General features: G+C 53.3%; 8 protein-coding genes across 8 annotated transcripts; 4 read left to right on the top strand and 4 right to left on the bottom strand.

Annotated features, from left to right (window-relative positions):
* The first annotated feature begins 966 nt into the window (after window positions 1-966).
* On the top strand, window positions 967-3,738 carry PLB1 (Lysophospholipase 1). Its single transcript, XM_062874433.1, has 2 exons — window positions 967-2,416; window positions 2,477-3,738. Exons 1-2 carry the CDS (start codon window positions 1,674-1,676, stop codon window positions 3,717-3,719), a joined length of 1,986 nt encoding a protein of 661 aa, XP_062737559.1. The 5' UTR covers window positions 967-1,673; the 3' UTR covers window positions 3,720-3,738.
* A 1,133-nt stretch (window positions 3,739-4,871) lies between these two features.
* Window positions 4,872-5,855, bottom strand: QC761_111490 (uncharacterized protein; the record flags this gene model as incomplete). Its single annotated transcript, XM_062874432.1, has 1 exon — window positions 4,872-5,855. The coding sequence occupies one exon, from the start codon at window positions 5,853-5,855 to the stop codon at window positions 4,872-4,874; it is 984 nt and encodes a 327-aa protein (XP_062737558.1).
* A 305-nt stretch (window positions 5,856-6,160) lies between these two features.
* On the bottom strand, window positions 6,161-8,895 carry QC761_111480 (uncharacterized protein; the record flags this gene model as incomplete). The annotated part of the gene is made up of 2 exons (XM_062874431.1): window positions 8,572-8,895; window positions 6,161-8,049 (listed from the first exon to the last, which is right to left on the bottom strand). Exons 1-2 carry the CDS (start codon window positions 8,618-8,620, stop codon window positions 6,161-6,163), a joined length of 1,938 nt encoding a protein of 645 aa, XP_062737557.1. The 5' UTR covers window positions 8,621-8,895.
* Window positions 8,896-9,623: 728 nt separating this feature from the next.
* On the top strand, window positions 9,624-11,201 carry QC761_111470 (uncharacterized protein; the record flags this gene model as incomplete). Its single annotated transcript, XM_062874430.1, has 1 exon — window positions 9,624-11,201. The coding sequence occupies one exon, from the start codon at window positions 9,624-9,626 to the stop codon at window positions 11,199-11,201; it is 1,578 nt and encodes a 525-aa protein (XP_062737556.1).
* A 341-nt stretch (window positions 11,202-11,542) lies between these two features.
* On the top strand, window positions 11,543-12,810 carry UTP11 (Small subunit (SSU) processome component). Its single transcript, XM_062874429.1, has 2 exons — window positions 11,543-11,800; window positions 11,872-12,810. Exons 1-2 carry the CDS (start codon window positions 11,781-11,783, stop codon window positions 12,614-12,616), a joined length of 765 nt encoding a protein of 254 aa, XP_062737555.1. The 5' UTR covers window positions 11,543-11,780; the 3' UTR covers window positions 12,617-12,810.
* A 61-nt stretch (window positions 12,811-12,871) lies between these two features.
* Window positions 12,872-14,929, bottom strand: QC761_111450 (uncharacterized protein; the record flags this gene model as incomplete). Its single annotated transcript, XM_062874428.1, has 1 exon — window positions 12,872-14,929. The coding sequence occupies one exon, from the start codon at window positions 14,927-14,929 to the stop codon at window positions 12,872-12,874; it is 2,058 nt and encodes a 685-aa protein (XP_062737554.1).
* A 3,168-nt stretch (window positions 14,930-18,097) lies between these two features.
* On the bottom strand, window positions 18,098-19,834 carry QC761_111440 (uncharacterized protein; the record flags this gene model as incomplete). Its single annotated transcript, XM_062874427.1, has 1 exon — window positions 18,098-19,834. The coding sequence occupies one exon, from the start codon at window positions 19,832-19,834 to the stop codon at window positions 18,098-18,100; it is 1,737 nt and encodes a 578-aa protein (XP_062737553.1).
* Window positions 19,835-20,502: 668 nt separating this feature from the next.
* On the top strand, window positions 20,503-22,047 carry MST1 (threonyl-tRNA synthetase; the record flags this gene model as incomplete). Its single annotated transcript, XM_062874426.1, has 1 exon — window positions 20,503-22,047. The coding sequence occupies one exon, from the start codon at window positions 20,503-20,505 to the stop codon at window positions 22,045-22,047; it is 1,545 nt and encodes a 514-aa protein (XP_062737552.1).
* Between the last annotated feature and the right edge of the window lie 594 nt (window positions 22,048-22,641).

Here is a 22,641-nt window from a genome sequence, read left to right as displayed (position 1 = left end):
GCACTGGATCTGAGTATCTCGTGGGTAAACAAACGTCCTTCCAGTTCGAGGATGCAGGCCCATTGGAGAGTTCCGCATATTGCGTACACAGCAGGCTCAGGTAAAGCTTATGAGTATATGGGAAGAAGTCTGCCTTGCCTTTCACGGCAGGAGAGATATCACACATGGCGAACGAAATCCCAAACAGCATCTGAACAGAGCAAACAAACTCATGTGTAAGCTGTTGGAGTGGTGGAACTGAGACAGGTCACCGACCCGGTGGTTGGCCAGCCGGCTGATTCCACGGCAGGGAAGAGGGTGAGGTGGCCGAGGGTGCCGAAGAGCGGGTAGATCGGCTCCCGAGTGTCTGTAAAAAATTTTCTGGAAGAGTCCGCTATTATACATGACTGTAGATTCGTATCGGACAATTAGCGGAATCCGAATATCGAGCATGTAGCGGATAATTCCCAGTAAAAGAATACCGATGATGATGATGACGTGAAGTGAACCGAGTGTGGCATTCCTGTACCCACTGTAACTGTGGGGAGCGGGTGGCTTGATGCCAAGAAGGGGGAGACTCGTAATTGCCCTCCAGCCCTTCCGGACCCCGCTGAGAAGGCTGGTGGTTGGTGGAGTGCCACATGCCGGTGTTCATTGGGATGGTTCCAAACTGCCCGTTTAGCGCTGGGAATTTTTGGAAACTAATGACGGGTGCTTGTGCTTCCCGCTCGGGCTGTTCTGTCAAAACCATCATCCGGTAGGTCACGGAGAACACTTGCCAGTTGACGTTTGTTAAGAAGTCGACAAATGTTGGTTGAAGATTGGTTTGGTTGGCCGGGCTCGGCAGGTCAAGCCCGCGGTTGCATGAAACTTGAAACGATGCCACCGTGACCTGAAAGGGGAATGCAGCTTGCAAATCAGGGTGTGTAAGAGCCTCCCTCCCACCCCTCCTGGCTGTGATTAGTTTTCCTGCAGCTCCCGTCCCCAAATCGGCATCGGCAGCGAGGGGCTGAGCAGCCTCATTTATTTTTCCCAATCGAGGGACATCATGCATGATATGGCAGAACCTGTGAAAGGGGCGGCGTCATCCGGTCTTGATGCTGACAACTGACACCAAAACCATCCCAACTTTCAGTGCCACCCGGCCGAGACAGACAGCCAACGTGAGCAACGAGCAGTCTTGGTGTTTCTTGGGTGTTTCTTGGTACTCGCTGGACAGAGATGATTGATCCCTTGAAATAAGAATTAACCCACCGGTGGGCTCTTTGCCAACGGTTGCCCGTGCTCCCCTTCCATTCTCCATTCATTCCCCGATCTACCCGCTCGCGTGTGTGCCATAGCCACCACATAAACCTAGCCCACGTTATTTCCAGGGACGAGCTCCCTTTCTTTGAAACTTATAATACTTTACACATCCCTCGCCGCTACTGCCCCCTTGGGTCTCGCTCTTTTTTTTTTGTTTGTTTTTTTTTATTATACAGATTTTTGTTGTTTGTTGCTTTTCCAGCTTAGCAATTTGATTGCTTTGCTTCATTTTTATTTCTCACATTCGTGGGAACTTTGGTTCCTCTACTTTTCCTTTTGGTTGTCGTGCGCCTTACACGCTTATTCGATATCAATAACATAACACAGCTCACCCACCTACCTACCGTTCTCATGATTAGCAACAACATCAACATCAAAACATAAACAATATGCATATTCTAGATTACTCCACCACCCTCGCTGCTCTCCTCCTCACCACCGCCAACCTTGCCTCCGCCGAACCCATCCCAGTCCCAGCTGTTCAGCTCTCCCAACCCAACCATGATTTAATCCTCAGCCCTCGCGCGCGTCCCAACGCGCCCAGCGGCGGCTATGCGCCCCAGGAAGTCAACTGTCCCAGAAACAAACCCACTGTCCGTCTTGCCGATGGCATCTCCAAGCAGGAGGAGGACTGGCTCGGGAAGCGAAGGAAGGAGACGGTGAAGCCCATGATTGACTTCTTGAAGAGGGCTAATCTGGAAGGGTTCGATGCCGAGGCTTACATCAACCGTGTGGCTCCGGATGTGAAGGATCTTCCCAATGTTGGGATTGCCGTTTCGGGGGGTGGTTACAGGGCGTTGATGAATGGGGCCGGGTTCGTCGCTGCTGCCGACAGCAGGACCACGGGTGCGACTGGGGAGGGACAGATTGGGGGGTTGCTGCAGAGCAGTACTTATTTGGCTGGTTTGTCTGGTGGTGGTTGGTTGGTGTCGAGCATTTACACCAACAACTTTAGCACGGTTGAGACGTTGAGGAACGGGAGGGAGGGGAGCAGTATTTGGAAGTTTGATAGGAGTATCTTTATTGGGCCGAACTTGCCTGGGATTTTTGATACTACCAGGTACTGGTCTAGGGTGGCTAGGCAGGTTGCTGCGAAGGCGGATGCTGGGTTCGAGACTTCCATCACGGATTAGTAAGTTTCTTTTGTTTACATACATGCCCAAGCACGATACTAACCCCCTATTTCCCCCAGCTGGGGCCGTGCCCTGGGTTATCAACTCATCGACGCCGAAGACGGCGGGCCGGCCTACACCTTCTCCTCCATCGCCCTAGACGATGAGTTCTCCGCCGCCCGCACCCCCTTCCCCATCCTCGTAGCCAACGGCCGCTACCCGGGGGAGAGGATCATCTCCCTCAACGCCACGGTCTACGAGTTCAACCCTTACGAAATGGGCTCCTACGATCCCACCACGTACGGTTTTGTTCCCATGGAGTACCTAGGCTCCAACTTCTCTCAGGGCGTCATCCCCTCCAGCGGAAAGTGCGTCAAGGGGTTTGATTCCGTGTCCTACATCTACGGCACCTCCTCCAGCCTCTTCAACGCCTTCATGCTCCAAAACATTTCCTCGGTCGAAGGCGTCCCTACCTTCCTTCTCAACGCGGCAAACGCAACCCTCAACATCCTAGACAGCAACGAAAACGACATTGCGCAGTACGAACCCAACCCATTCCTGGGCTGGAACAACGCCACCAACCCGAGCGCGCAAAAAATCGAGCTTGATCTCGTCGATGGAGGGTTAGACCTCCAAAACATCCCCCTCCACCCGCTCATCCAACCCTTCCGCCACGTGGATGTCATTTTTGCGGTAGACAGCTCGGCAGACACGACGCACAACTGGCCGAATGGCACCGCCCTCCGCGCCAGTTGGGACCGCTCCCAAGGCGCCATCGCCAACGGCACGCTGTTCCCTCCCGTCCCCGACCAAAACACGTTTATTAACCTCGGGCTTAACAACCGGCCCACGTTTTTCGGGTGTGACGTCAATAATTTCACTTTGGAGGCCGGGCAAAAGGTGCCCCCGTTGCTGGTTTACATCCCTAATGCTCCTTATAGCGCCAATTCGAACGTCTCGACTTTTACGAGTAGTTACCCCGAGAGTCAGAGGAATGAGATCATCACTAATGGGTATAATGCTGCCACGCAGGGGAACGGGACGCTGGATGGGGAGTGGAACAAGTGTGTGGCGTGCGCGGTGTTGAGTAGGAGTTTGGCGAGGACGGGGACGGGGGTGCCGGGGGAGTGTGGGAGGTGTTTTGAGAGGTATTGCTGGGATGGGAGGTTGGATACCAAGGCTGTGGAAGGGGAGTATGAGCCGGGTTTTAGGGTTGGGGATGCTTCTACCAAGGATAGCGCTGCTGCTGGGAGGGCGGTGGTAATGGAGACTGGGATGGGGCTGGTGGTTGGATTGTTGGGGGTGGTGGTGATGATGCTTTAGGGAGGAGGGGGGGGGGGTGTGTGAAAATAGATGGTGATTTGGAGGGGAGGTGTTGATTTCTTTTGAGTTTTCTTATATTTTTTATTTGTTATTTTGTTTTCTTCTTTTGTCTTTCTTGGAGAATGATGTGATATTTGCATCATGAGAGTTTTTGCAGAGAATTCGGGATACCCCAGCCTTACTTGTATAGGGTTGAAAATGCTGTTATTTGGTTTGTTTTTGGGATGAGATGATAAGTTGAGTTTTGGTCATGCCTGGATACGTCTGTCCTGGGTAACAAACAACAAAAGTCAGACAGAAGAATTGAGCGATATTCATGTCTCATATGTTTTTCCCAGTCTCAACTCTTGCGTGGTTTCAGAAGAAAAGAAGGTCAACCTCTCTTGACCCCTTGAGTTGATCATCAGCATGACCAAGTCCTCTCACATACTCCCTCCCTCCTTGTCTGGGTGGCCGAACAGAACACAGGACAGGGACCGATCAACACTCGCTCGAACAGTTTATTTATACCGATGACCTTGAATTTCATCACGACCACCCCAGGAAGAAAACGGCCACCTTCGTTTTATTTCGACCATCTCCATCCAAAAATCAAATCGAGGTATGTCATCGGAAAAAGCGAAGAGCTCACCTCTCACCCACACTTCATTTTGATTGTGGTGACCACCTTACAAAAACCCTTAGGTTTTATCTTGAATCAGACAGAGTCTGGTCCTAACAGAGAAGCTCTCCAGGACTAAGAGCAACCCAAGCAGGGGAAAGGGGGGGGGGGGGCTTGCCCCTCAGCAAGCTAGTCTTGCCACTTGAGAATTCGATCAGAGTGAGCTGCTGTTCTCCGCTGAGTGATGTGTGCGGGGAGCAAATATATATACTGTTATTGGGGAAGGAGCGATGTGGTGCGTGCTGATGTGAGGAAGGAGCCACTTGACTGGAAGTTAGGATGGGAAGGAACGACTAAGACTGCAGGTTGTAACGGGAAGGAGCGATTGGAAATGTGAGCTGAGCCTCAACTAGCATGATATCACCCAGAAACTCAAACAACAATCATGGTCCAAAACCATTGATTACTCACACCTCTTCATCCGCCTCTCAAGGCCATAGTCTGCTGTCATAGTTAACCGCTCAGTATACCTCCCAACCCATCACCCTCTCTCACTCCTCCTCATCCTCCTCCTCCCCCTCCACCTCCTCCCCCTGCCTAAAAACAACCCTCTCACACAACTGCAGACACTTCCTAACCGGCAACCCAATCACATTATCCACACTCCCCTCCACCTTCTCCACAAGCACCATCCCCCCCACCCCCTGCAGCGCATACCCCCCCGCCTTATCCGCCCCCTCCCTCGTCCTGACATAACTCTCAATAACATCGTCCGGCAACCCGTCCTCCTCCCTCGCGAAGTAAACCTTCGTATCCTCCACATGCCCCCTAATCTCATACCCCGGATGACTCGCATCCGCCTTTGGCGCCATGACGCAAACCCCCGTCAAAACCCGGTGATACCTCCCATCCCTCAGATGCGTCAGCATCCGAACATGATCTTGTTCGCTTTTTGGCTTTTCCAATATCTGCCCTGCGCGGGTGGCGATGATTGTATCCGCTGCAATGACAACAGCTGGATCTTCCAAATGTTCCTTGGTGGCATCTGGTTTGGCCTGGGCGGCGAGGACGGCTTCGTAGACGGCGTGGCATTTTGCTCGGGCGGTGGCTGAGACGTACTCCTCTGGTGAGTGTGTTTTCTTGTCGAGGTCCTCGGGGGTGTTTGAAGGCCAGACTTCGAGATTTGTGAGGCCGATTTGGTTGAGCATTGCTCTTCGACGAGGGGAGGCAGAGGCTAAAATCACGCGCTTGGTGCGGAGGTGGTTGAGGATGGGGAGTTGAAGCGGCAAGGGGCCGGGTTTGATGGGGGCTGATTGACGGAGGGGGATGCCGTGGCTGCGGGCGGCGGCGATGTAGGAGGGAGGTTCCTCGGGGGGCGGGGAAGTAAGGTCCATTGCGTTGATGGTGGTTGGAAAAGGGGGTGGTGGTGGTGGTGGTGGTGGTGGGTGTTTGAGGGAACAAGTGGTTGTGGTGGTGGTGAAATGGCGGGAGAGGTAGAGAAGTGTGGCAGGTCGTCGGAAACGGGTCAAGTTCATATGGAGAAAGATTGTGACAGGGGTTTTGGAGCTCTTGTGGTAAGAAGAGGGAGCTTGGTTCTGGAAAGGAGGGGCGGGACGACCCAACGAGGCACTGCCGCGACGGTGAGCGGGGACCCCACTTTTGAACGCTGCGGTGCTGCGTCATAGCTGGGTGGGGTGGTTGGTACCTTTGAAGGGCTTCGGCTTCGGCTTCGGGGACGTTTGATATCAACGGTGGTGGATTAAACTCTAAAAGATGAAATTCTATTCATGCGTGATGTATATGCTGCTCTGCCTTCCATCCCATGTGCACCTGTCCTTTTTTATGCCTCCTTTTCCGTATCCAATCCCTCCTTCCCCTCCGCCTCCTTACCCGGCTTGGGAATCTTCAACGGGTGCGCCTCGGTATTAAAAACATAGTCATCCAAACTAATGAGGTCCGGCTCAGAGAAGATAAGATAATAGTACTTCAGCGTCTCGGCAATCCAAAAGCTCTCCATCGAGTTCTTGGTTCTTGACCTCGTCCCACCCCGGCCATGAGCATCCGCTTGCTCTTCACCCGGGGCAACATTGACATCTGAAATAGCCGTGTACGCCTCGTTTGTTTCGGTCGCTTTTTGAACAGCCGTGAACATGCGCCAGGCGATATCGAGCAAGTCCTTCTTGCCAGTGATGCGGTAAGCAATAAAGATAGACTCGATCGCTTCAGGCCGGAGGAGATACGAAGGGTCCTGGACAGCCCTGAAAGGCTTGGGATACCGGCCAGGGGCAGTGTTGGCTTCTTTATAGGTTGCATCATCCCACTTGCACCGGGGAAACTCCTCCTCTTCTTCGTCCTTTGATGAAGGCGCAGAAGAGGGAGCAGGGCAGGGAATGATCTCTGAAACCTCAGGCATGATCCCAGAAGGAAACGCTTCATACGCCCAGGCACACCCACGAGCGAGCTGCTCGCCAATCTTAACGTGGGCGGGTTCATGGAAGAGCTTCCCACCCAAGGCAAACATTCCACCCGCAAAGCACCCCAAGTGCTGCACCTGAGGCTGGAGGTCGATAATGTCTTGACCATTAGCATAGACATTACCCGACAACAGCACATCAGGCGGTGTGGCAGGGTACAAATCCGGGAGCATGGGCCGGAAAAGGAGGTGTTTGCGAGCGGTGGCCATGGACTTCATGTGAAGTTTCTTGTACGTTGGATCGAGGCCACCGAGAAGGACGTACATCTTGGAAAAGTACTCGTAGGCCGAATCGGCAGAGGCGCCCAGGCTAAAAGAGCTACCCGTCGCACTGATAGGGTTCTCGGGCTCGTTGCGAGAGACGTCAATAAACACCGGCCACATTCCCGGGAGATTTGTGTCGTCCTGCGTCTTTTCAAGGGCGCGCGTCACCCCAGAAATGGCGTTGAAATACTTGGGATCCCCGGTCAGCTGGGCAAGCCGAGTAAATTCGAGAGACAGGGTTCCGGCTGCAGCAGAAGACTCGCCCATGCTGGGCCTGAGACTTCCCGCCTTCGCCTCACGAAAGTTGAAGCTGTTTGCTGGCATGTGGTTGGGGGTGTCGAAGCCGGCGTAGAGCATATCGCCCAGCTCAACGGCCTTGTCGAGGAGGACCTGGTCGCCATTGAGATCGTATGCTGAGAGGAGACCACCCAGATACCGGATCGTCGTTTCGAAAAGCGAGCAATGTGAAGAGGTCGTCTTGTCCCAGTTGATGGTAGCGGTCTTTTGGACCGCCTCCTTGTATTCGTCTTTCAATCCCATGATCCACAGCGTGTCCAACGAGTCCACCAGCGTAGCACCCCATCCAGCAAAGGTGTCTTTTCCAGTGAGCTTCTCAGGGAGGAGCTCATCCCGGCCCCAGGCGTATTTTCGATAGGCGTTCCATGACTTCTTTGCGGCCTGCTTCACAGCCTCCTGTCGTTCCTTTTGAGTCTTGATGTGAGACTCGCTGGCTTCATCCTGGGAGAAGTCATACTGGATGCGGGGAAGCTCTCGTGGGATCCCCTCTGGCAGCTTGATGAGTTTGGACTCATCAAACGGGTATTTCATCCGGCGTCTTGCCCAGTCGTAAGTGCTTTGGACATATTGCCCCGTTTTTGGCACCATGGGAATGGCAACATAGTCTGCTTGGTCGAGGAGTATATAGAAAACAAGAGCGACCACCGTCAACAGAGCTAGGCGTTGAAACCTGCGGGCGGTTAGGATGGCCATTGCTCCCCTTTAGCCACCCAAATGCAAGTGATGGCGACAGTGAGAGGCGGGACAGGAACCATCAAGAGGTCACTGGATGACCTGGTTGGGAAAGAATAGGTGAACGAGAGATGAAAATGATGAAGAAAAGTAAGTGAATGAATGAGCCCAAGGCGCAGCGGTGGAGCAACAGTAAAAGGAGATTGTCAGAGAAACACGTCAGCTGCAATGAAAACAAAAGTGCATCTAAAAACCTGCCGGGGAACTCAACAAGCTTCCAACGGGTTGCTCGTCCGGGTCGAATAGCGGCTCACAGAAATGGAGAGCTTGCCCCTGACAGGCTGCGATGTGCCCTGTAACTGTGGAGAATCGACTTGCTTGGCGATCTTGTTAGTGCCGATTTCCGGTATTTATAGTGGCTGTGAGCCCTGTTTGTGAATTGATACGAGCATCACCAATTTCGAGGGAATAGGGGGGGGGGGGACATTCGAGAACAATAGGAAAGGATACGCGGAGTGCTCTCTGGGCTGTCCGAGGTTGCATACCGCTATGAAATGCAGCGGCAGTCGTGAAACTGTCCGAAATGCCCGGCATTGAATAACTTCCGGTGGAAGTCGACGGCGGGATTCAGCCGGCGCTAAGGCAGCTCCAAGGAAATCTGAACCCAGACAGCCGGGTTCGACCTGGGAGGGAAAGGCGAGACCGTCCCACCCTTCAGCTGCAATGTTGTTTCATCTCAACGATGATTGGAAAACAAAACAACACAAATAAAAAAGACCAAAAATTCTAGGAGAGAGGACGACAGCGGGCTTCAAACTCCCCCAAATCCGACCCCAAATTCTCCAGTGCGGGGGGCCACATGGCATCAGTGGCAGTGTTTGCCCAGATCTCGGGGCAACAAGGAGATAAATGCTCCAGTATCAATATCCAAGACGTCAGATAAGAGCATATAACCAATAGTCTCATCATAAACTCACGGGGTTAGGCTGACTTGGAGACTGGACGCCTTCAAGCTGGGGAAACATGAAACCAAAAATGACGATGTCAGGCTCTGCCTCCGAGAGCTGAGATGCACCAGCATACATTCGATTTAGCGCAGGCGTCCATGGCACATAGACTTCCAACTCCCGAACTGACAAGAAGGCTCTGGCCGGAGTTGACCCTATTGGTCCTAGAGCTTCACACCTACCACACCTTGACATGGCATCACGTAACAAATAGCCAAACGACATCATCTGGAACTCTCAACCAGGAATATCAGATGACCGCTATGTCGTTGTTTTGCTTGCCCCATCGCGCTGCTCCCCTCTTCCAGGACTTGGTCTTGGCAACAGTATCGGCTCGACCAGCCAATCACTTCGTCGGTCATGTTGATAATGAGGTTTAAAACTTGCCGGTTAAGTTCACCGCCGTTTTTAATGAGACGGACGTCCCTTCGATGGAGGGGACCGCCTGACTAGGCAGCCTCACTCGGGCCTCTGAATCTCCTACCATATGCCTTGACAAGGGTTTTCGTTTCTTTAAGTACGGGAGGAACAGCCTCCAGGGTGGTCTCGGTGCTCACAGCATCTCCGAGGAGCAAGCCAGGATATTCAACATGATCCCACACCATGCCCCCAAGCCTTCCGTTGCAAGGCAAGGCAGTCAGTCTAGCCAAGGAAGCCAAGGGGGCAGCGTCTGGCTTGCCGATTGCCAGCAGTACCGAAACGTCATCGAGAGTCTCGCCTCGTCCGAGCCTAGGTTGAGACGTAGAGACCCCAGACTCGAACTCAAGAACATACCTTGGCCCTTCAAAAACACCAGAATCGCCGTGCTTGAGTCCCCATCCGCGGGCTCTCCCTTCACCAGAAAGCCGTGGCAGTGCGGCGACCCAGCAAAGTTCAGACTCTCCTTGACCGACGAATCACCCGCCTCAGGCCCAGATGGACGCCGAATCATCATCATGGAGGGCCAAGCCCCAGCCCACATCGGCACCCTGGGCACACACTTCAACATCCACCCCGCCTTCTTCGTCGACCACGAACGAGACAACGCCCCCGAAGCCTTCAAGTCCAACGACGCCTACTACAACATCTCGCTCCCATGCGTCCAAAAAGAGCATGTCACCATGAGATACTACCAGCTCATCTCCCTTCCCAACGATCTCCAAAGCAACTTTCGCGTCTTTTGCGCAGAAACCGGGCGCACCGTCACAACAACTCGAATCCTCGGTAAATTCGCCGACACAGTCTGCCTCCACAGGAAGTGCTCCATCTGGCGGCGCCCACGAGAAAATGGCACAGGCTGGGATTGCATCGTCATCACCGACCCCCCCCTCCGATACGTAGGGACCTCTTACGAAGCCTACAACCCGATCCCCGTCTTCCCCATCACGCGCTTCCACCAGGGGGGGTACCCCGACTTCATCCCTCACCAACGACAGATGAAGAACCTCCACCGCGGCGGCCCGCCCCGAACGACACTCCTCGACGACTTGTGCTTCTACCTCGATCACCACTGGGATTTATTCGACAGCCACGGCGCCGACCTGGTCTTGACCCTCGCGCAAAAGATCGTCGCAAGCCATTACCGCCAACACGTCGGTTTTTTGCAGACGTACATCTCTCACGTGCAGCACAGCATGTCGAGGCAGGAGAATCTCGAGTACTTCAACACCACCGCGGTAGAGAAACAGTGGTCAGATGTGCAGTCGTATGAGCGGAGGTTGTCGTATTATTGTATTGATCTCGAGTCGATCATGATACAGTGTCGGATTCCGTTTCAGGCACCGAACGTTTTGTCTGGCAGTGGTTCGTCTTCCGAGGCAGATTTTCAGTTTTTGTACATGGCGTTGAAGGATGTGAGGAGGAGGGTCGAGCTTTTGAGCAGCAGTATCACTGGGCTGGCGGGGATGGTGGGGAATAGGCAGGCGGTGGAGGAGCAGGTGTTGAGCAGGCAGGAGGCGACGAGCGTCAAGGCGTTGACGGTGGTGGGGTTGGTGTTTATACCGCTTGGGTTTGTGGCGAGCTTGTTTGGAATGGAGGATTGGTTTGCGCCCGGGGGGGAGAGGTTTTGGATGTATTGGGCGGTTGCCGTGCCGGTTAGTGTGGTGGCTTTTGGGCTGTATTTTTTTGCAAAGGTGGTGAGGGGTGGGGGGATGGGGAAGCGTAGGGTAGAGGGGAAGGGGATGTGTTGATTTGTTTTGTTGGAGTCTTTATGGTGTTTGGGATGTGGGCGTTGGGGAGGGGAATGATTGATGACTGACCTATATACTCTACTTACATCTGGATTATAAGCCAGATGGAAAATCGCTAAAACACTCGCTATCAATGGAACATAGCAGGCTTCTGATATTCCCCCAAAACATCTCCTGAAATTGACATCTCGAATATGACGTCGTCAAAAAGCGCACATTGAAAGTGGATCTCGAACCCTTGGTGGTCTGGATCTCGACCCGCAGTGGGGTTCGGAGACCCCACCCAAACCTGCTGCCAAAGTCTTATCTTATCGCAGCTGCGCAGCTCTCAAATTTTGGTTCTGCCGTCTGTCGAGCAAGCGCCCGCCAGAAATCCTGACCGCCCGCTGCTTTCGCTGTTGAAGAGCGACGATCTCGCTATCAATCGATTATTCGATCACTCTACTTCCACCTTCACTGTCACACTTTTTCAGTTGTGACAGCGACAGCGATATCAATCAACCCGATTCCATCACAAAAGTCGCAAAAGAAAATCAACAGAACCGCAACCCAAAAAGTCGCAAACCCCAAACCATCACCATGTCTTCCCTACGGAACAGGTAACCCCTTCCCTAAACCCCCCTCTCCCTCCTCATCCTTTTTTTCAAATGCTAACCAGTTAATAACACAGCGTCCAACGCCGCTCCCACCGCGAACGCGCCCAGCCCCTCGAGCGCGCCAAACTCGGCCTCCTAGAAAAGAAAAAAGATTATCAAAAACGCGCAAAGGACTTCAAAAAAAAGCAAACAGTCCTCAAATCCCTCCGGGAGAAAGCCGCCGAGAAGAACGAAGATGAGTTTTATTTCGGCATGATGTCCCGCAAGTCGGCCGGATCGTCTTCTCTCACTGCAGGAAAAGGGTTTGATGGAAAGGTAGCGGGGGATAGGGGAAACAAGGCTATGGGTGTGGATTTAGTCAGGCTGCTCAAGACGCAGGATTTGGGGTATGTGAGGACTGTGAGGAATATTGTTGCCAAGGAGGTGAGGGGGTTGGAGGAAAGGTGGGTGCTTGCGGGCGGGGGGGAAGAGGAGGAGGATAGTGAGGATGAGTTTGATATGGGAGGGCAACAACCGAAGAAAGCGAAGAAGATTGTTTTTTGTGAGGGGGTTGAGGAGCGGAAGGAGGTGGTGGAGGGAAGGAAAAGGCAGGAGAGGGAACAGGAGAGTGATGATGAGGATGATGAGGAGAGGGTGAGGAAGGAGCGGAATTTGGAGAAATTGGCTAAGAAGTTGAAGGAGGCGAGGAAAAAGCTCAAGGCGTTGACAGATGCCGAGTTGGAACTGGAGGTTACACAGGCGAAGATGGCGAAAACGGCGACGAGCGGGGGGGTTACGAAGGCGGGGAGGAGGATTAAGGTCAGGGAGAGGAAGAGGTGATCTCTGGGCTGGAGATGGTTTTCTTTGATTTGTTTTTGTAATGTACGTTTCTGCCACTAGTACCCATCGTTTGTTATTCCCTCTCCAAACAGAGCGAGAGTCTGGCTTCACTCTGAGGGGAAAAGGGGGAGGGAGATATTGATATTAGAACCTGAGATATATACCCGACGCCAGAATTCATGAGTTCATATCCTGTCCTGCCTGACCCAAAAAAAACCCAACCGGTGGAATCAAATATCGACATGAAAGAAACACCTATAGCTTCCCTAACCCACAACATCTCGCCAACCCGTTGATGATTCCCCCGAGACATTTAAACACCAGCGCTAGACTCCCAATCAAGCATTTGAAGAAAATCTTGATCAGCCACACCAACGCCCTCAACATAGCAGGTAATTTCTCCTCCTTTTCTTTCACTGATCGTTTGCCGTATTCACTATCCTGGCTCTCGAGGTCAATCTCGAACTGCTCCATCCTCTTCTTGCTGGATCGGCTTTTAGACCTCTTCTCCGCCTTCTTGGCCTCTTTCTTCCGTTGTTTCTCTTCTCTTCTCATGCTCGCACGGGAATCGCCCCCTGCCCGTCTGGACGACCGTGAAGAGCGACGGTCGCCGGAGATGACAGAACCATTCCCCCCACCAAAAACAACCGGAGGCGGCTCGAAGACCTCGACACCGGCGGTATATTGGTCGTCCCCGTGCGCGACCAGCACCAACGCAGCAACAACAACATCAACTAGGTACACCGCCTCGATCTTGGCCGCGATGGAGGTGTCGACTTCCAGCCAACCCTGCCCTGTCCCGTCGCGGGTGAGTTTGGCGAGGTGGACGGGCGATTCGAGGTGCTCGAGGGTGTATTCTGTTCTTGAATAAACCGGGTTTCTCTCTATCGTCACGCAAAAGGGCATGGCTAAGGCGGGGTGGACGAGGAAGTGGTTGCCCGAATCGGGATCGAAGACTAACCGCGCGGATTCTTGCTGCGCGAGCGCGACGGTTGTTGCGTCGTTGGAGCGGTCGGCTACCAGGCGTGCTGCGGCGGAGGGCCATAACTGGGCGACCAAACCGTCGTTTTCGTTCCTCAGGCCGGGGGGAGTGAGGGAGGTTGTCAGGACTTCTAGCCAGTTTTTGGCGTTGTGTTGGAGGGAGCGGGTGGATTTGCTTGTGCGGAGGGACATGCTTGTTCGGAGGGAGGTGGAGGAGGGGGGCGTGGAGGGGGAGGAGTTGATTATGTTTGCCGATTGGGAGACGCCACCTGGGGTTGGGGATTGGGAGGGGGAGCCGCTGTTTGGGGAGGGGGGGGATTGTTTGAAGGGTTTGTTTGGGTCGTAGCGGGAGAGGGAGACGAGGGCGGAGGCGGAGGTTGGGTCGATTCGGAGGCAGTAGAAGGGTTGCGAGGTGGAGGAGGAGAGGGTGTAGACTGGGGCGTCCGGGGTTGTGGTGAGTTTGAGGCAGAAGGGGCGGCCTTCGAGGGAGGAGGCTTTCCAGCCGTTGGTTACTTTCCAGAGGGAGCGCAGTTCTTCTGTTGAGGAGACGGGCGGGATCACGGCCGGTTCGTGGTGGCGGGGCCAGCGGGAGGATGTTGTGGTGGGCGCTGGGGACTGGATTGGTCCTTGGGGGGGTGATTGAGGGTTGTGGTTGCTGGTGACTGTTGGGGCGCGCTCTCGTCGTGGGGAGTAGAGAGGACGGGAGATGGCTGCTTGGGGAATGCGGGTTGGGGAGGCTTCTTTTGGGTAGTACTCCTGTCTGTCCAGAGGAAGCTCGGGGTTGTAGGTGGGAAAGATGGAGCGAAGTTGTGGTGGGTTTTGATGGGACGAGGAAGATGGTCCTCCTGAAGAAGAAGATTGACCAGCCGGGGCGTATGTGAGTGGTGGTTTGGCAATTGAGCTTCGAGATCGAGCGCTGTTACTCCTGACAAGAGTCTGCGCTTCGGAGAAGGCTGTCTCGCATCGTTGCGGTGGATCGCTCACCGGCTGAGCACATGCCGTCTCAACTACGGGGTCCGGGACAGGTACAGCATTGGACGGCCCGGCCTCGCTCTCCTGGGGATATTGCCGTCGTTGAGATTCTCGAGCGTCAAGAGCATGTTGCCATGGATTGGTTGATGCAACCCTCTGCTTTCCTTCCCTGACTGAAGAGTCCCTCCGTATCCTCGGATCACGAGGAGGCGATGCCTCTGTCGAATTGGACGGCCCCTCCTGAGGTGTCCCTGACCTAGTCGGTGGTCTCTGCTGGTTCTGACTCCTCGACGGTGGTCTGGCAGTAGTATTTGGGAAGAGGGAGAAGCCTCCCGGCCCCTGAGGTGGTGGTGCCGACATGGTGTGTGGGCAATATGCGGTGTCGTGGCTATGCGGTGTTTCCTAGCCTTCTCTTATGCTTCTCTTTCCCTTCCTTTCTCAGTATCCTACACTTTCCACGTTTCCGTGTCGCGAACCGGCAGAACACAAGTCGCACAGCAATTCCGGAAGTACCTGTAGACCTGCTATCGAGACATTATGGAGCGATGGATCAACACTGTCGACGGCAACAACAACAACAATTGGCGATATTGGACCAGGAAGCAAGAGCAACCAGTGCACAAACTGGAACAAGAGAGAGAGGGACCAAAATCGTTTTATTCAGGAGGTCGTACCACAGTACATGCTGTGATAGCTAGAATACCCCGGTACAAGCGCGTTGCTTCTACACAGTCTCATGCAGTGCGCTATGGAAGCTCTTGTTTCCGTCTGCAGTGGGATGCTGTATTTTTAAGCGCTGGGGGCCGAGAGCGACGTGTTGGTGGTGCCTTGTGAGTGGACGGTGGTCAAAAGAGGGGAAATAGCCGCTCGAAATAGATTCCTTTGGTGATACCCTGGAAACCCCCAGCCAATCAGCGACCAAATCACTCTGCAGTTAGACGCCCTTCACTTGCCTCTGCTCACACCGCGCGCTCGAATTTCTTCTCCGTGACTTTTGGGAAGAGGGTGCGGAAGTGCGTGTTATTCGCTGGTGGGCTTCTCTCATCTTTCCAAACTCCGAGTGGGAGCAACCCAACGTGGGCTTTCGCCCAGACCGCCCTTCTCTCTGGAAGGAGGGGCACAAGGCTGGAGGAGGGCGGCATTTTGTCTAATTGGTGATGAGATCAGATCATTTTCTCTACCCACGCCGCTAACCTCTTTTCTGAGTGCGAGTGCGGCATCAGATCTCAACCAACGGGAGTGAGACGATCAGTCACTGCTTACTGCCCGCCTTGTCTTGAGCGGCTTCCGTACCGGAAATCTTCACCAGATGGTCCACTGGATATACCACATTCCGTCCCAGAGAATTCTTTAGCTTCCTTCTTCAAGAGTGACCAACTCGCAGCTTTGCCGCCATCACGCCCAGCACCGCGGTTCCTCCCGCTTGCTGATATCTTCGTCATTGAGCCCGGCATGGCGGTAAAAGAGGCGCCTACGGACCGTTGATGCCCTCGTCAGTGATAAGACGGGATGATGGCTGCGTTTCAGAAGTCTGCCTTGTCCAGTCTCTTGCCGTGTCCATGTCCATCTCAATTTCCAATCCAAGAATCTGTTGTGGTGATGCCTCTCTCGCGTTCAATGTCCAAAACGCATGGCAAGAGTTACACCACCCTCCGGGCCGTCCCAATCCACGCCTCTCATTAACACTGTTGATATTACCCTCCCCCCTCAAGCGAGCAAAACATGCCTCTATCCTGCATCGGAAGCCAGGCCACCCGTTCGGCTGTTGCTGTTCACATATAACACTTCTCTCTGACCCTACGATATAATCTGTTTAGAATAGCTCCCGCTCTAGAAATCTGGAGTGCATATGCATGCCACGTTATACTACCTACCGTGGCCTATAAGACGGGGGGGAATATCGTGGTCTAGTCATACTTTGTGCTTTCATGCTTCATGCCGTGGATGGGTACAGATGTCAAACTTGCATCTCGAACCGTGTTGCCGTCAGTCAGCCTTGAAATGTCTGTGAGGGACGGCAGAGGCGGGATGGTTCTTCCCAAGCCAATCTTGATCTAAACCTGGAGCCACTACCATCGACAGCGCGGCTCGAGATGGTAAACCTGGTGCTAGGTAAGCTTTGCAAATTCTCCCGGTTTGGTAACGTTAACTGGTCAGCCTTGAAATGTCTGTGAGAAACGGTAGGGACGGGGATGGATTTCCTAAGCCAGGCTTGATCTAATCCTGGGTACCTAAACCTCGATAAGAGACAGCCTTAAATGTCTGTGAGAGACGGCATGAAAACAGAATGAGCCTTCACAGACCGGCTATGATCTAAACATGGATCCGGACCTCAATTGGGTGGCTTGAGATAGAAACCTCATCTATGAATGGCATCATTTATGGACCAGGGCTACCTTGGTGTCCTGCCATAGACGGTTGTCGATGAAGCCCGTTTGCTGCCCTCCTTCCAATGGAACCCACGTCCTAAAACATCACTGATCATGCCATCTGAAAAAAAGGCCCGCTAGTTCACACTGGTTCAAACACCAACTACCTACTACCTAGCTAGGCCTATCCAAAAATATCTCATGGCCCAACCCCCGTGGCTACCGCTAGTGCCCCATCGTTCGAGAACCATGTCCCCGGGTCACGGGTGTTCTATTTTCTGTTCAACTCCCATCTTCGCCTAGGTGCCTCCCCGAAGGCAATCACATCTGCGGCTTGATAACCCTTCTCGTCACCACCGCGAGAGAAAACAGTCCCTCAAGCCGACCATCCCGACGCCTACCCGCCTTCCCATAAGCAGCCTTCCACCTCCCTCTATCCCGTCCATTAGATATTATTAGCCAAAAGCACACCTACAAGGTTGGTTAAAACCATCGCCTGGTACCCACCTATGACGCCCATGAATGCCCAGTCAGCGACCACACCATCATTACCATCAGTCAACAACACCTCAAACGAAGTCCCATAGCGAGATACAGTAAGCAATTTAACACAAACAAGATGAGCTACCGGCGCGAACAACACCATTCGATCGCCGTTGCCTCTCAACACCGTGAATGCGTCTTGTCAAGCGCAGGTCGTCTATAACCAGTTTCAAGAGAAGAACCCAAAGATTATTCTCCTTCTATATCTAGATCAGTCACATTAGGTATACTTCTCAATATACAAACACGCACCTAACAGAGTCAAAACCCATTTTGAGGTATAACTTTGCAGTTTTTGAGTAGATATTCATAAACATTCGTCATGTTCCCTTAAACCACAAGCAAAACTAGAAAACAAGCCACCCAAAAAGTTACAAACAAGCCACAATAAATTTCGGGTATCTGTTATATCCCCTCCCTCTCCTATCATACCATCCAAAATTCCATCCCATACGTTTCTGTTCTGAATTTCCCTATCCCGATCCTCTGGGAGGTCTTCAATTCCAAAAATCCCATCCCATATCCCCCATATCCCTTTACCCATAATAACCCAACCGACGCCACCCCCTCCCAAACCGACCAAGTCCAAAAACCCATCCCTCTCACCCCTCCCCCCTCACCACCTCTTACTATCAATCAACCTCTCCCCCCCCTCCCTCCCCCGCCCCACCACCTCCCTAACCCTCTCCGCCTCAATAGCCTTCAACCTCGCCCGCGCACTATCCAACCTCTCAACCCCACTGTTGATCGTCGCAATGTGCACACTCAACGGCACGCTCGGCACCAGTTCCGCCGCCGAAACCTCATCCCTCAACCCCTGAATCTCAGCCTGAATCTTGATCAGATCTGACACCAGCCCCGTAACCTGCTTCACCGCCTTTAACCTCTGCGTCTCAATTTGACCAAGAACACTCAACTGCGACTTGAAGTCCTTTAGTTTCTGATTATTCGCCCCGACCAGAGTCCAGAGCGTGTACAAGATATCCTGACGCGAGGTCTTGACCTCCTCTGTGCTGCGGTGGGCGACCTCATGGATGATTTCAAGGTGGTCCTCCGCTTTGGTAAGAGACGACAAGACGGTCTGAGCTTCGAGAATGAGGCTGGCGATTCTGTCTTGGACGTGGGAGGCGTGGCGGAGGTAGGTATCCTTCAGGTGGTCTTCCGTAAAGACCACAGGTTGGAAAGGAGACAAAACCCACTCAACCATTTGGCTGAGCCAGGGGTCGTTGTTCTCAATCCTAGGTTTGAGGACATTGTCTCCCTCCAAGGTGTCGAGCTGGCGGGCTGTCCAGCGGTTCATGCTGATGACCGAGTCAACGGTAGACCCAACGTGGACGTTGAAGCTGCTGAGCTCGTGGACAACCGAACGAACAGTGTCAATGTAGCCGTCAAATTCAAGAACGAGCTCTTGCTTCCCCTTGAGGTTGCTGTGCCGGACGATGGTGCGCAAATCGCGAATGGAGGCTTCGGAACGCTTGATGTCGAGTGGGAGCGTGACGCCTTCCACGGTCCTTTCCAGTACCTGCTCCAGAAGGCTTTGGGCGTCGACCAAGCTGTCAAAGTCGACGTTTGCGGGCTTGTCGTCTTCAGACTTGTTGGGTCCGCAAAAAGGTACGTTCAGGTAAGAGACACCAGGGAGTCGGCACAGCGGTGAAAGAGACACTGCGAGCGACTTGGTGACCATGTTCTTGGCGATGATTGTGGTGCCAGATAAAACATAGACGGCCAGCAGGAAACCGATTGGATACTTGATGGCCCAAAACGCAAGCCCAATCACGTCGAGCATCCAGGAGAATACTGAACCGAGAATGCCATCATCCGGGACGGGGCGTTCCAGTTCCTCTGACTGTCTCATACTTTGTCGTCGGCCTCGAACTCTAGGACTTTCCTTGACCATGCCAAGACGCTTCCGTAGCCCGGGTGGTGGTGTTGGTCTCTTTGGAGATTTAATAGTTGTCGAGGACCAGGCGCTGCCCCCCTCTTCTGTTGGACTCTCGACCTCAACCTTGGGCATGACAAACTCGGGCCCTGGTTCACGGTGTTGTTCCTTCGAGGAATGCCTCACAGATTGTGGCACCGACGGGCGAAAGGGCGACTTGAGGATAAATTGCTCATCGTTCTCGGCTTTGCTGAGATATGTCTCGATGCTCTCGTCCTGCGAGCCACCAATGCTCCACGGCTGTGAGGCTCCAATGCTGACAGGCTGTGAATCAAACGAGTTGGACGGGTCGCTGTTGGAGGGAACAATCTCTTCGTCGTAGGCAAAGCTGCCCGTCTCGCTGCCCTCCACCATACGCCATGAACTTTCAGGTCGGTACGAACCCTCGCGCTCCTGCTTTCGAGTGATGGCCATGATTGTTTGTCGCGTTGGGCGAGGGGAACAAACGCTGTGTCGCCTGGAGGGGAAGAAAAATAATTAAAAGGCAGACGCGACGTGGCAGGCCTATATGTACGTCACTCGGGAGCAGGGATGATTCGGTAGTCTGTTGCTACCCGATATTGCTTCAAATCAGAAGGGGAACGATAGCGTGGTTAATAAGTGAGTCACGACAAGGCAACAGCAGAACCAAGAGGATAACGATGGGTGCTTGATGCCAGTAAATAATGATTGTTATATGCAGGTTTCAAAAATCAAAAAACTAGAACGCACATGGCGGTACTGCGATCGGGGCAAAAAATGCAGTTAGGTGCCCAATGCAATAGGTAGTGTTGAAGCAAGAGGATGTTGTTGTTGCTCGGATGTGGGGGAGCATCATTTGGATGGATGCGCTGTCTCGCTTCTCCACTGCCACGCCAGGTCACCCCTGCAGCATCCCCATAAATCCCTAGCTTCCGGGGGGTGGGCTAGCCAACAGAGGAATGACCCGCCGCCAGTTATCCACCGTGATCGACGAGGTGGCCTGTGCATCTCGAAAACCCAAGCGCCAATCTGGGCATTTCGAATTGTTCCGTCGTCGAGTGAGCAGAAGTCGAGACGACGTCAAAGCCTTGTTGGAGTAAAACGGTCGCCCGGCCGGCAAGATGCTTCCACAGAGGGTAGCCAGATGGCCAATCCATTCCCTAACGAGGAACCTCAGACCATCACAAAAAGCACCACTACCCACCCGACAGCTCCAGCTCCAGCTCCAGCTCCGAAGCTGCTCGACATGTGAAGCTACCACCCCCGCTGCCAGCCAAATCACCACCCCACCATCCAACAAACCATCCAAGAAAACACCACCACCACCACCACCAGCACCAGAAAAAACACCCCCAGACCACCGAACCCTCGGCCTCCACCAAAAACTCTTCACCACCTCCATCTACTCCCCCGGCTCCGCCTTCTTCCTCCCCTCGGGCACCCGCATCTTCAACCGCCTCGTCTCCTTCCTCCGCAACCAATACGTCCGCTACGGCTTCGAAGAAGTAATCACCCCCCTCATCTACAAAAAAGACCTCTGGGCCAAGTCGGGCCACCTCGAAAACTATGCCCAGGACATGTACACCGTCACCGGCGCCCGCCACGCATCCCCCGAAGAAACCGAAGAAACCGACCGCGAATACGGCCTCAAACCCATGAACTGCCCCGGCCACTGCCTCATCTTTTCCAGTCAGAAACGCTCCTTTCGCGACCTCCCCATCCGCTACGCCGACTTCTCCCCTCTCCACCGAAACGAAAACACGGGCTCCCTCACCGGCCTCACTCGTGTGAGGAGGTTCCACCAGGATGATGGGCATATTTTCTGTCGTCCCGTTCAAATAGAGGAGGAGATTAAAAAGTCGCTGGAGTTTGTCAAACATACTTATGCCACCCTTGGATTGGGGCCATATCGGTTGGCGTTGTCTACCCGACCAGAACAATACATTGGTTCACTGGAAGATTGGGAAAATGCAGAGAATGCCTTGAAAAGGGCGTTGGACAAGAGCGGGACGGACTGGACGGTTAATGAGGGAGATGGGGCATTTTATGGACCAAAGATTGATATTGTCTTGAGGGATAGTCATGGGAAGGAGCACCAGACTGCGACGATACAACTTGATTTCCAGCTGCCTAAGAGGTTTGAGTTGGAGTATATCGCTCCCGCGCCGGAGCTGGAACAAAAGGGGGAGACGACTACTGACCCGGAGTTGCTGGCGAGCTTTGGGCCGGTGAGACCGGTGATGATACACCGGGCGGTGCTGGGGTCTGTGGAGAGGTTGATGGCGTTGTTGATTGAGCACTATGATGGGAAGTACCCGTTGTGGCTGAACCCAAATCAGATCAAGATTATTACTTTGAATGATACCGAGCCGGTGGTGGAGTGGGCTACTCGGGTGAGGGAGAGGTTGTTGGGGATCGCGGATGGGGATGTTACTCCGACGCATTTTGCGGTTGATCTTGATACCAGCGCGAGACCGATTGCTGTCAAGAAGGCAGAGGCTGTTAGTGCGGGAGTGAGTGTGGTGGTTACTATTGGGGCTTCAGAGGTGGAGGGTAAATCTCTCAGTGTTGACATATCTGCTGTTACTGGGTCGAGGAAGAGGGTGACGATGGGACCCGAGGAGCTGAGGGCTTGGGTGGGGGAGAGGGTTGCTGCTCATGAGTAGACGTGACTGTCAACCCTAGGTGTATATATGCAGAGCTGTATACCTTGAGTACAATGTGTTGCCAGTTTCCATTCCGCTTGGCAACAGAGAGCTATATAAACCCGCCTTTCCCTTGCCCTCCCGGCCACAAGAAGGGGGGTCAAAAATTCTCTTGCTACATCTGATTGACGCAAATGTCAGCGTGCAAAACCCCTGTGGCACAGCACTGGAGTTCAATTCCTCGAGCGGGGGAGAAAAACGATTGTTCTCTGGCTGTACTGCCCCACTGCCATCGGCGTTGCTCGCATATGTGGGGAGTCGAGCAGTCGTCAAGCAAGGTAAGAACAAGGTTTCTCGTAGCTGGCCTACACTTCTGTGTAGGCTGGTGAACTTTTTTCTTTTTTTTTGTCAGTGTGTGTATGTGTGTTTTCTCCTATTTGGGAATCAAGGCTCTGATAATGGTTTTGCTTTTGTTAGATTGCTGCTGCTCGAGTCTCGAGTGGATAAATATATAAAGGAAAGTCAAAAGGCAATAAATAGGTAGGTGTTATGATGCAACACGTTTATTTTCTTCCTACTATAGGGAGTTTCCTCGAACCGTTTTCATCGCCCCCC

The sequence above is a fragment of the Podospora bellae-mahoneyi genome (assembly GCF_035222275.1).
Source record: "Podospora bellae-mahoneyi strain CBS 112042 chromosome 1 map unlocalized CBS112042p_1, whole genome shotgun sequence".
Classification (NCBI taxonomy): domain Eukaryota; kingdom Fungi; phylum Ascomycota; class Sordariomycetes; order Sordariales; family Podosporaceae; genus Podospora; species Podospora bellae-mahoneyi.
Note: the sequence above shows the minus strand (reverse complement) of the source record. Positions and strands in the feature narration are given on the sequence as shown.

Excerpts from the sequence above, each read along its gene's own strand:
- PLB1 (XM_062874433.1), top strand. The coding sequence starts at position 1,674 with ATGCATATTCTAGATTACTCCACCACCCTCGCTGCTCTCCTCCTCACC. Across the intron at positions 2,417-2,476 it reads GAGACTTCCATCACGGATTA|CTGGGGCCGTGCCCTGGGTT; the intron begins GTAAGTTTCTTT and ends TATTTCCCCCAG.
- UTP11 (XM_062874429.1), top strand. The coding sequence starts at position 11,781 with ATGTCTTCCCTACGGAACAG. Across the intron at positions 11,801-11,871 it reads ATGTCTTCCCTACGGAACAG|CGTCCAACGCCGCTCCCACC; the intron begins GTAACCCCTTCC and ends TTAATAACACAG.